Raw genomic sequence first — 12,224 nt, forward strand, 5'->3', positions numbered from 1 at the left:
AATGTGAAATTAAATAATAATTAAAATAATATATAAATATATAAAATTAGCATTTAAATGTTCCAAAAATCTGATAATAACATTTGACTCTTAGAATAAAATAATAAATAAACAAATAAATAGTTAAACAAATAAATAAATAAATAAATAAATAAATAAATAAATAAATAAATAAACAAATAAAAACCAGTGAGACTAATGCAGAATTACTCCCCAAGTTCACTGAAATTTATCCATACTTAATTTTGACCAACAGCACTGATTTCTCTCAAAATAATAATAAAAAAGGACCCAAATATTAGAATGCTGGCATACCTTGAAAGGTCTCAAGCAATAACACAATTTATTGATTGGGACGCTTACCTTGGGAGGAAGAGGTGGAGGGACCTTGGGCCTCATAGTGGAGCTTTTCGTGCTGAGACAAATCAGATATCCAATTAGATGAGTCACAATGCTAATCATTTATGCTAATCATACAACATAACTCGAGGACATTAACAAGATGTTAATGGACCTCTGTGGTTTGTTTCATCTGACACTCCAACACCAACAAGGGTACGATAGAGGACAGAAAACACACAACAAACATGCAATCAAATGCACCAGGAATAATACACCCTGTAATAAAAGTTATTATTTACTCACCCGCATGCCATTTATAAGGATCATTTTTGAATAAAGGAATTCAGCGTCAAGTCAAATTGATTTTTTGGCCATCACTAATAACAGCTTTCAGGTTTGCAACATGAGGATGAATAAATAATGACATCTTTACTTATGCGTCAATGTAGAAGAAAGCTTGCTAGCGTCACTTAAAAAAAAGAGGTGATGTGTATGTAATAGAGGCAGTACACAGAGCTGGGTAGTCTGCATATTACTCATTAATCAGTACTGTTTACAAATTACACAACAAAATTAAAAGTCAGCTATATAATCTATTACATTAGATTACGCTTTTATAGTAATGTAATCTCACTACTTTTTGGATTACATTTAGGTTACTTTTGTGCTAACCTTTATTTGATGTCACATATAATATATATATATATATATATATATATATATATATATATATATATATATATATATATATATATATATATATATATATATATATATATATATATATATATATATTAATAAAGTAATCTAGAATAAGCCTCGACAGTGTTTTAAAGCACAACATTTGTACAGGTAATACCTAAAAATACTATAAAAGCACTGAAATTTCGGCCACTGAAAATTATCGTCTGAAAACAGAAAATTCCATTTAGAAATTGCCAATGAGAGAAAAAAAAAGGTTCAGAGTGCAGGGTTCACCCCCTCCAACAAGAATTTTGGTTTTGGCTATATTTTTCATTTCGGTGCACTTTATGATCTTATGATTTTAATGTCTGTGTGTATGTAATAGAGGTTGTACACAGAGCTGGGTAGATTACTTACGAATTGTAATCAGTACTGTTTACAAATTACACAACAAATTTTGAAGACAGTAATATAATCTATTAGACTAGGTTATACATTTATGGTAACGTAATCTAACTACTGTTTGGATTACATTTGGATCACTTTTGGGCTAACCTTTTTTTGACGTCACATCTAATGTATATAGCATTAACAGAATAATCTTGAATGATTTCAACAGATACAAGGAAAAAAAAATGACAGTGTTTTAAAGCCAAACATTTGTACATGTAATAACTAAAAATACTAACACTAATGAACCTTGCTGTAAGGGTTTGACGATAGTATTTCTGAATTACTGTATATGCACTAAAATTTCAGCCACTGAAAATTATCGTCTGAAAACAGAATATTCCAATTTGAAATTGCCAATGCGAGAATAAAAAAAAGGTTCAGAGTGCAGGATTCTGATCTCAAGAGAAAACGTAACTATTTTACGCCTTGTCAGTTTAGTGGCTAATTTGTATGCAATTCGTAAAACGTACGATTTTTAAAAGAAGGCGGGGCACCCAACCCCACCCATAAACCCAACCGTCATTGAGAGATAAGCAAATCACACTAAATTGTATGAATGAGATGGTACAATTTCATACGAATAAGCTACTAAATGAAAAAGTTACAAATTGCTATGAGATAGCATTGAAAACAACATAAGCGGTAGGTTTATTACAAAATAGTATAAATATACATATATAAATATAAATGTATAAATATAAATATATAAATATTTTTAAATTAGGACAATTAATGAAATGTGGACACTGCTATTGTGTAAACAAAACAGAATCATGCAATTCATAAAAAGTTAAATGTAATCTGATTAAAGTATTTTAAAAGTAATCTAATTACAAGTACTTCATTTTCGGAATGTGATTACACAATCCAGATTACCTATAACCAATTACTACCCAGCTGTGGACGTCCACTAGCATTTGAATTGAGGAAAATATAGCTAAAGTGGGTGAACTGCAACATTCATTGGTAAATAAAGGGAAAATGAGATGGTGTTGTCCAGAGAGGACAGAAAACAGATGAAAGACCACAATGCACTGGCAACATTTTCAGGGGATGCTGAAAAACAGTATGAGAGTCAATAGAAAAGTGGAAAAATATTCATATGAGTCAAACAAATACCACAGGCTCTTGCATTTGTGCCAAAAAGTTGCCAGTGCATCATGAGCGTGAAGCATTTTAACCTCTATATCAGCGGGGAGAGATTGGCTTTAGAATCAGAGGAACTTACTGTTGCAATTCATCATCATGATCATCACCATCATCTTCACCCTCATCATCATCCTCCAAATGAGCCTCATGCCCCCTAATGAGGATCGAGAAGGTTGCGGCGCTCATTCATTGAAGATTAGCAATTTGAAGCAACACTTTGTTCGACTTCCCATGGGTAAGATTGAACGCTAATGGGTCGTTCACACAGGGCATTCTGTGTTGTTTTAATTGCTGCTCTATGCAAATATGCACTAAATAGACTCTTTGTGTGACCTTTGCGACAAGTCATGCTGGTTTTTTAAGCATCACAAGTTATGAGCGCCATTTAAGACATCATGCAAAGTCAGTCACTTTGGTTTTCTGCTTTTGAATACACACAAACATCCTGTGTGAACGAGCCCTTGTGCATCAACATAAAGCACTATAGCGCAAAGTAATTGTTTTTGTAAGATGACTACATAAATACTAGGGGTGTAACAGTACATGTTAACAATTAAAACTTTGCCGTTCCACTCTAAAAAGTCAATAAAAGAGCTTATGTACAATATGTTTAAATTAGAAACACAAAGTTTTTGCTGCCAAATTGGAACCAGCCGATAAATACTTCAAATGCTATTACTATTAGCCAGATACGAACATCACGCAAAGTCAGTCCCATTGGTTTTTAGCTTTTGTATATGCACAAACCTCCTGTGTGAACGAGTCCTTGTGAGTCAAAATAAAGCACTATAGCACAGTGATTGTTTTTGTAAGATACTATAGGTGTAACAGTACATGGTAAAAATGAAAAGTTTGCTGTTTCACTCTAAAAAGTCAATGAAAAAGAGCTTATGTAAAATATTTTTTAATTATAGACACACAATATATTTGCTGCCACATTGGAATCAACCAATAAATACTCTTTAATGTTACTGTTATTAGCCAGATAAGAATATTATCAGCCCAATGTATCAAAGTCTATAATATATTAAATGGTATTGATAAATGTGACACATTGCACTCAGCACATGCGCACTTTAGAAATGTTTTTGTAGAGGAAAGACATTAGAATAGTTGTAAAGTTGTAAATGAATTTGCGCAAAAAAAGATCTAGATCAGGGGTGCTCAAACTTGGTCCCGGAGGGCCGGTGTCCTGAAAAGTTTAGTTCCAACCCCAATCAGACACACCTAGGCTGGCTAATCAAGCTATATCTTACTATAGGCGTTCTAGAAACATCCATGCAGGTGGTTTGAGGCAAGTTAAAATGTCCAGGACACTCCAGTATCGAGTTTTTATATTTGTTCAATTATTTTTGTTTAGATTAAACCAAGATTTACATTCATATGCTTATACAGTTAAAGGCAAAATTATTAGCCCTCAGAATTGTAGTATTTTTTAAAATATATCCAAAGTGCTGTTTAAAGGAGATTAAAAAAAAAATCAACATGTTTAAATAATTATTTTCTAATAACTAATATCTTTCATCTTTGTCGTTATGTCAGTACATATTATTTTACAAGTTACTTTGTAAGAAATTAGTATTCAGCTTAAAATGCCATTTAAAGGCTTAACTAGGCTAATTTGGTTAACTAGGCAAGTCATAGGACAACAGTAAAAAAACTAATATTTACCTTAGTAGCTTTTTTATTATTACTACACCATTATTACACCAGCTGTTACATGCCTGGGGGTGTTGCCTTGTTGTTCCCTCAAGTCTCTTTCTGTTTGTATTTGCTGTCAGCTGTCCTTTTAAAATCTAGACATTCCGATTGGCTCGCAGAGTTTTCACGAGTGGACCAATGAGAAGAGGATGGGGGTCATTTAAGCCCACCAGTGACGACTGGCACTAGACTGAGGGCAAATCCTTCGTCTCTTGTCGCTGCTCTGTCTTTCTGTGTGTATGACCTGTTTTCTGGTTCGCGTCATTATTTTCAGTACATCAATTCTGAACATCCAAACTAAACTGCTTAAATCTACTAAAAGGGGACTGAAAATAAAGTATGTCATGTGACTTACATCTTACATATACGTAGGTGATTCTCTGTTAAAACATTAGGTTAGAAACGGGTGGTACTGTACCGTCTGTATGCTTGATTTAGGAAGTGCAGTTTAGTGAGAGGCTTTTTTCTGTTTTCAGCTTTCTCTTTAGTAATTTAGAGATGGAAAGGGTTTAGTTAGCCGGTGTTAATTTGTTATTTTCTTTCATTTGGAACAGCTTATATTACTTCCCATTATTAGGTTTATTTCAATTTGCTTATCTGTTTATTTTGAATTTATTGTACACATTTGTAAATATACTTTGGTTGATTAAATATCCTTATTTATACTTTCTAATCTTTATTGTAAATAACGCAAACCACTTTTTTTGCCACGTCTGTCGATTCTTATCAGCTCATTTCTGAGGGAATTTAAAAAGATATTGGGTTGTCATAATGTGTATGTTTAGCCCTTTTCATCCTCCGAGCCACATGGGGCGTAACACCAGCAAATTAAAAGCAATAAAACTCTCTCCAGAAGTAAAAATACTGTGAAAAATGTCCTTGCGCCGTTAAAAATGACTTTAGAAATATCTGAAAAATAATTACCATTTCCCAGCAGGGCTAACCATTTTGTCTTCATCTATATATCGGCTTCCGAATGTAAAAAGCTTATCGGTATCAGCCAGACTTTCGATATCAACACATCCTCATTAAATGGAAATCCTCATTTCAATTCCTCACTGCTGTGCTGAAAACATATCAAACATAATTGTTGTGTACCGTTACACCTCTAATAAATACATCATTGGTCTGCTGATTCTGTGACATTATCTTTAAGGATGGCTGTTTAAATGAAAGTGTGACAAATTAAAACCAGGACAACCCCGAAACCCAAATCTAGACATGCATCTGGAGTAAATTTCATTTTCGAGGGACTGACTGGTTAATTTCCCCCCCGAGGAATGGAAAACTAATACTGTGGCAAAAATAACACAGATCTCCAACACAGCATTGCCAAGCAAATCAGCCTTTGGTTCCACTCGGACAAGCACAAAAGGGCAAGGTTAGGTCACATCAAATATTGATCAGATGAAAAACCAGCTATGCAGAGAGAGGGGGGGAGAGAGAGAGAGCGCGAGAGAGAGAGAGAGAGAGAGAGAGAGAGAGAGAGAGAGAGAGAGAGAGAGAGAGAGAGAGAGAGAGCATGGGTAGAGTTTGACAGAGCAGCAAAAAGATGGAAAGATACAGAGAGATAGAGAGAGAGAGATAGAGCGAGAAAGAGAGAGAGGGAGGAAGGCAAAGAAAAGAGAGAGCACAGGAGTGAAGGACACAAACAAAGCACGGGCATTATACCTCTGCTGCAGCTCTTCTTCAACAGATTTCAAGAGGCTCCTGTGAAGAAAAGATGCAGAAAAGTCAACGCTGGTAACAGGTGACTCATTGGGTTTGAAAACACATGACGAACAGTTTTATAACACATCAAGGGATCCATTAGCCTTCATTGATTCGAGCCTAAATAAACAAGCATTTACTGCTAATTTGTCTCTCATGATTTGTCTTCATGGGAAAGAGTCCAATGTTTAGTTGTTAAAGTTTAAGAGAACGTCTGCGTCTGACTGTCTAGGACCACTGTTCAAGAGTTGTTTATCTACACTGCACTTAAATTATTGAAGAGAACTGGGCTAAAAGAGATTTTTTGTAAGGCAGTAGATAAAAACTAGCTTTGCATTTTCAGAGAAAACACCAGCATGGCAGCTTTTAGGGTTTTTTTCAGTGCCTATGAAATGCTGCATCAGAGAAAACACACATTTTAGTCGTGTTTTAGTATTCACTCTGTCCCAAAGGTTAAAAAAAGATCCAATTGAAGATCAGTATGCACGTTTATGTATTTTGATTACATTCAACTTTAAAGGTGCCGCTTGAGATGAGTCCAGAGAACACAGTGACTGTGAACTTTGGTTCCAACCATAGTTGTTCCCAAGGGTTTGATTATTGCGGTCATCGGATTTCCAATTATTTACAATGTTTTCTTACAGGAACATACATTAAAAATGTTACTGGCGAGTTACTGACGTGCATTAATGTTATATATATATATATATATATATATTTTTTTTTTTTTAAAGCGGTGAATCTCATGCAACACAAAACAGTATTGCTGCTTCAGCATATTTCAGACATATGGACATAGTGGATAATTAAGTGGAGCAAAGCCACACCACATGCAACTTGCACATGCAATCTTCCATTGTTAAATAAATTTGATAAAAAGTGCGCAACATTTTCTCACTAGAAAGCTTGTTTTATGCAGGAATGTAACTGATATGATATGCTGTAACGGCCCCTTTAAATATGAGATCAATGTAGCGAGCTTTGAGCGACGGAGCTGAAGGCAGACATCGTTGTCACCAGGAGCAACCTTTGACGCTCTAACCGCCTTCGGTGTGAACGCCAAATAATTCTTATCTTGAGGCATGACTGATTGTCCGAGACAGCGTCGTTGGTGGCTGAAGAGGCCAATACAGGAGAGGCATTCTTTGCCCCGAAGTCGCTTCGATAGGTGGCTCCCTGGCTGTCGTTGTTCCGCACCTTTCAGTGAACTCGCTTGTCCTCAGACATGCACATCATGTTCATTTCACCTGACTTGAGCTGTTTGGTCAGGGTGCACCTCCATTTTAGCCGGTCTGCTGCAAGGTCTTCCCAGGACTGTGTGTTCATATTGAGTGCTCTCATGTCTCTCTTCATGACATCTTTAAATCGAAGAATCGGGCGTCCTGTGGTTCTTTTCCTGGATGAGAGTTCTTCATAGAGGATGCCCTTTGGGATTCGCCCATGCTCTATGCAGTGTACATGGCCAAGCCAGCACAGGCAACGTTGTCATAGCATGGTATACATGCTGGGAAGGCCGGCTCGAGTCAGAACTTTGACGTTGGAGACTTTGTCCTGCCAGGTAATGCCCAGGATGGGGCGCAGACCTCGTAGCTGGAAGGTGTTCAGTCCACATCTCACTCCCATACAGCAGAGTGCTGATGATGCAGGTGTTGTACACTGCCATCTTTGTTGCGGTTGTCAGCTTATGGTTGGTCCACACTCGGGTTGTCAGATGGGCTAGATTAAAAGCTGCCTTCCCGATCCTCTTGTTGAGCTCAGCATCAAGGGAGAGGTTATCGCTGATGGTGGAGCCCAAGTACGTAAACTGGTGGATGACATCAAGCTGGAAGTCGTCTACTGTGATGGCTAGTGCGGTGGCAGTGTCCTGGCTTAGGACGTTTTTTTTTTTTTTCAGTTTACTCAATGTAATTCATCTTTATTTCTATAGCGCTTTTACAATGTATATTGTGTCAAAGCAGCATAACATAGAAGATTGAAACTGTGATAAATTGAAACTGTGTGAATCCAGTTTTCACAGTTTATATATATATATATATATATATATATATATATATATATATATATATATATATATATATATATATATATATATATATATATATATCCTAAAAACTAACAATACTGATACTATCATCTAAAAAAACTTTCATGGGACCTTTAAAACTATTCCACTGGCTTACATTAGAGGAATGTTAATCACACATTCCCTTAAAAACTATAACCCTTACAAAGACCAAAAACAAACCTACAGATTAGTTGAACTACACAATTGCTGATTTGAAATGACATAAATGAAAACAGATGAAAGTATTAACTACTTTTATCTGTTTTCATTTCAAATGTGGCACCTAATGTTCTTATGAAATCACATTAAAGTCAGTCCACAGCCAAAAGAAAAATGCTAAAATTTAATTTCTATGCACCATGTGTGTGTGAGAGAGAGAAAGCCATGATTGATTTCTTCACCACAAAGCCAAGGCTGAATACATAGCTCTCCTTGTTTTTTAGCTATTAGTTATTCACTAAATTCACGGTACACCACGTCCTTTCCCACTTGAGTTTTCTTAAAAATGAAATATATAATAAAACTTCTGAAAACTGTTTAAGTTGTGCACTCTACCACTCACATCATAACCTAAAAAAACTATCTATCTATCTATCTATCTATCTATCTATCTATCTATCTATCTATCTATCTATCTATCTATCTATCTATCTATCTATCTATCTATCTATCTATCTATCTATATATATATCTATATATATATATATATATATATATATATATATATATATATATATATATATAGTTTAAGTCAGAATTATTAGCTCCCCTTTGATTTTTATTTTCTTTTTTTAATATTTCCCAAATTATGTTTAACAGAGCAAGGAAGTTTTCACAGTATGTCTATTAATATTTTTTCAAATATTCATTTCATTTAACAGCAGTTATAAATTTTTATTAAACCCATTTTAAGGTCAAAATGTATGTACGTATGTATATATGTATGTATGTATGCATATAGTGGTCAGGATAATTGAGTACATCCAATTTCGAAAATGAATATTTTTCCCCATTTCTCAATGACTATAGCAATGTATTTTAGTGCATTTAAACAAAACAGATCTATTAAACAGATATATATATATTTTTAAATAATATTTTCCTTTTTTTTTCAATATTTTGCTTGAATTTAATACAAATAAATTCAAGCAAAATATTGCAAAAAAATAAAAAATTCCAACCTACAAAATAAAATTTTAAAAACATTTTTTATTTTATTTTTATTTTTTTTTAGTTTTTTTGCTTCTCTTGATTTTTTTCTCTTTATAAAAATTGTATTAAATTTTTTTCTATAACATAAATTTGAGTGTACTAGTTTTTGGACTGTTATCGTAAGTTATTATGTTAAATAAGCTCCAAATTTGGCTTCAGTACTGAATAATCTAATGTATATGCACAAATATAATATTGTATGGCTTCCTATTAAATATATGAATTTAAAAGATAGATTAGATTAATTTAAAAGATAAAAGATAGATATATGAATTTTAAGGATAAAAGATAGCATAGTATTCTGAGGAAAATATTTGATCGCATGTTTGGCCAACCTTGAAATACTCTCATTTACTCTCTTAAATATAATTTACTTGCATCCTAAATATGTAATTTGTCATCTTAAATTTATATTTATTTTAATTCCAGAAAGTGCAGATAAAAAAAGGACAGGGAGATCCCGCTACAGGCATTAGACCAGAGCTTTCATTTATCCTAAATCAAAATTATTCTTTTTAATTCGTTTAAAAAGATCAATTGTAACGAATACCACACAATTACATTTTCAAGCAGTTTCAAGCACTTTATCCACAATCTAAGCACCTTTCAAACCTTTAAAAACTAGATTACAATTTTCAAGGATTCAACCATTTTCAAGGATTTCCTGTACGAACCCTGCGTATCTGCAAAAAATTTAATATTTATGTATCTCTAAATAACATGCAAATCATGTTCATTTAGTAAGAAGATTGTGTGGGTGTTTGAATCAAGATCACAATCTTTATTTAGATCCTTCAGCAACTTTGTAGAAGGTGCTAATAACTTCAAACAACTTGCTAAAAGAACTAAATTAACTTATTAACGCTTGTTAATATATTTTTTTATGAAGTACAGTTCACCTGGCAACCTGTGCATAATTACATCACTGTATTCATTGTATTCAATATCCATTTATCCCGATAATACTACTCCAATGTTCCAGTTTCACTCTCCATCATGAATCAAACAGGCTGCTAACAGGCTGATTGGTGCAGCCATGCATGGGTCTGATTGTGCGAGCTTGTATGAGAGCTCATAAATGCTGAACGGGTGTCTCTCAAAGAGCTCTGGACCCATCTGTTGATGAGCGGGAGAGCAACACCTCTGAGCACATGCGCAGGCGCTCACACAAACACAGAGTGAGCGGTTTCACTGGCACTCCATCTGGTGTACTCGACCTTCTGTTCACTATATGGCAAACACTGTCAACAAGGCGCAGGGTTGTGTGTGTATTAGAGAGAAACCACAGTCATGTAGATCATTCGCAAGCTACCTGAAACATAAAGTGTCGCAGAGGTGAGACAATGATGTCAGATTTCAGATAAACAGATGTACGAGAATCATGACGCGTCTCTATGAACTGTGAAAGAACTCTCTTGTGAAAACAGGGAACGTCAAACATACAGTTTGATATACAATTTAACGCAATACAAGCTAAAAACACAATGATTCAGTGTTAAAACCATAGTTTCACGCTCTTTGTGCCTTATTACTGTACTGCAGAAATATATATGCTTGTGACACACTAAAATGGTACAAATGTGATAGAACATGCTAAAACGATGCTGACTAAAAGATGCTAACAATTTGTTAAAACATGTTAGCAATTTGCTAAAACAATCTATTGGAACATGTTAGTACCTACCTACCTACCACGCATGTTAGCAACTTGCTTAAACCTGCTAACAATGTTAACAGGTAATAGATTGTGATGTCTGTTAATTAATCCATTTTAAACCTGTTTTCAGACTGTAAATTATGACAGCAACATGCTAAATTTTGTTAAATACTCGCTGGAACATGGTACTGACATGGTAGATCAAGCTAACATTTAATTAAATGCAACTTGAAAACAATGATGTAGTGTTAAAAAACATATTTTCAGACTCTTTGGGCTTTATTAAATGTACTGCAGAAATATATATGCTAGACATACTAAAATAGGGTACAAATGCAGATGAGCATGCTAACAAGAAGCTGAAACATGATAGCAACTGGCTAAAAGATGCTAGCAATGTTTAAAACATATTAACAATTGGCTAAAACATGCTAGCAATTTATCGAACCATGTCAGGCTCTATCCATCTATCTATCTGTCTATCTGTCTGACGGTCAGTTGATCTAGCATGAAACAAATTGCTTAATTGTTAACAATGCTTGCTAAATGGAGCATATTAGCAACCTGCTAACCATGTGTTACCATAAGTAATAGATTGTGTTGTCTATTAATTCATCTATTTTAAACCTGTATTCAGACCGTAAACTATGACAGCAACATACTAAATTATGTTAAATACTAGCTAGAACATGGTACTTACATGGCACATCATGCTTACCATGAGCTACAAACATGCTAATCATATACTAAAACATGACAGCAAATTTGAATTTAAGCTGAAAACACAATGTAGTGTTGAAACCATAGTTTCAGATTCTTTGTGCTTCATTAATGTACTTCAGTAATTTATTTGCTAGTGACATGCTAAAACAGTACAAATGTGATATAACATGCTAACAAGAAGCTAAAACATGGTAATAACAGGCTAAAAGATGCTAGCATCTATCTATCTATCTATCTATCTATCTATCTATCTATCTATCTATCTATCTATCTATCTATCATGACAACAAAATGCTAAATTATTAACAATGCTTGCTAAATGGCTCGTCTTAACAATTTGCTAATACCTGCTAATAATGCGTTACAACAAGTAATAGATTGTGATGTCTCTTAATCGATCTATTTTAACCTGTTTTCAGACCGTAAACTATGACAGCAACATACTAAATTATGTTAAAGACTTGATAGAACATGGTACATAAAGCTAACAATGAGCTACAAACATGCTAGTCATATGTAGGGCCAGAC

The 12,224-nt window shown here is 34.2% G+C and overlaps 1 protein-coding gene across 7 annotated transcripts in view; it reads right to left on the reverse strand.

The window, feature by feature from the left end:
- map4k3a (mitogen-activated protein kinase kinase kinase kinase 3a) overlaps positions 1–12,224 on the reverse strand; it is a 145,410-nt gene that overhangs the window by 27,247 nt on the left and 105,939 nt on the right. For 6 of the 7 annotated variants that reach the window (XM_056467838.1, XM_056467837.1, XM_056467834.1 and 3 more), the window contains 3 exons: positions 6,001–6,039; positions 2,708–2,782; positions 364–415 (listed from right to left, as the gene is read on the reverse strand). In XM_056467838.1, the coding sequence (XP_056323813.1) occupies positions 364–415; positions 2,708–2,782; positions 6,001–6,039 (166 nt within the window). The remainder of the gene's footprint in view (positions 1–363; positions 416–2,707; positions 2,783–6,000; positions 6,040–12,224) is intronic. The other variant, XM_056467835.1, reaches the window with a different exon arrangement.

Source organism: Danio aesculapii, chromosome 11, assembly GCF_903798145.1.
Source record: "Danio aesculapii chromosome 11, fDanAes4.1, whole genome shotgun sequence".
NCBI classification, from domain to species: domain Eukaryota; kingdom Metazoa; phylum Chordata; class Actinopteri; order Cypriniformes; family Danionidae; genus Danio; species Danio aesculapii.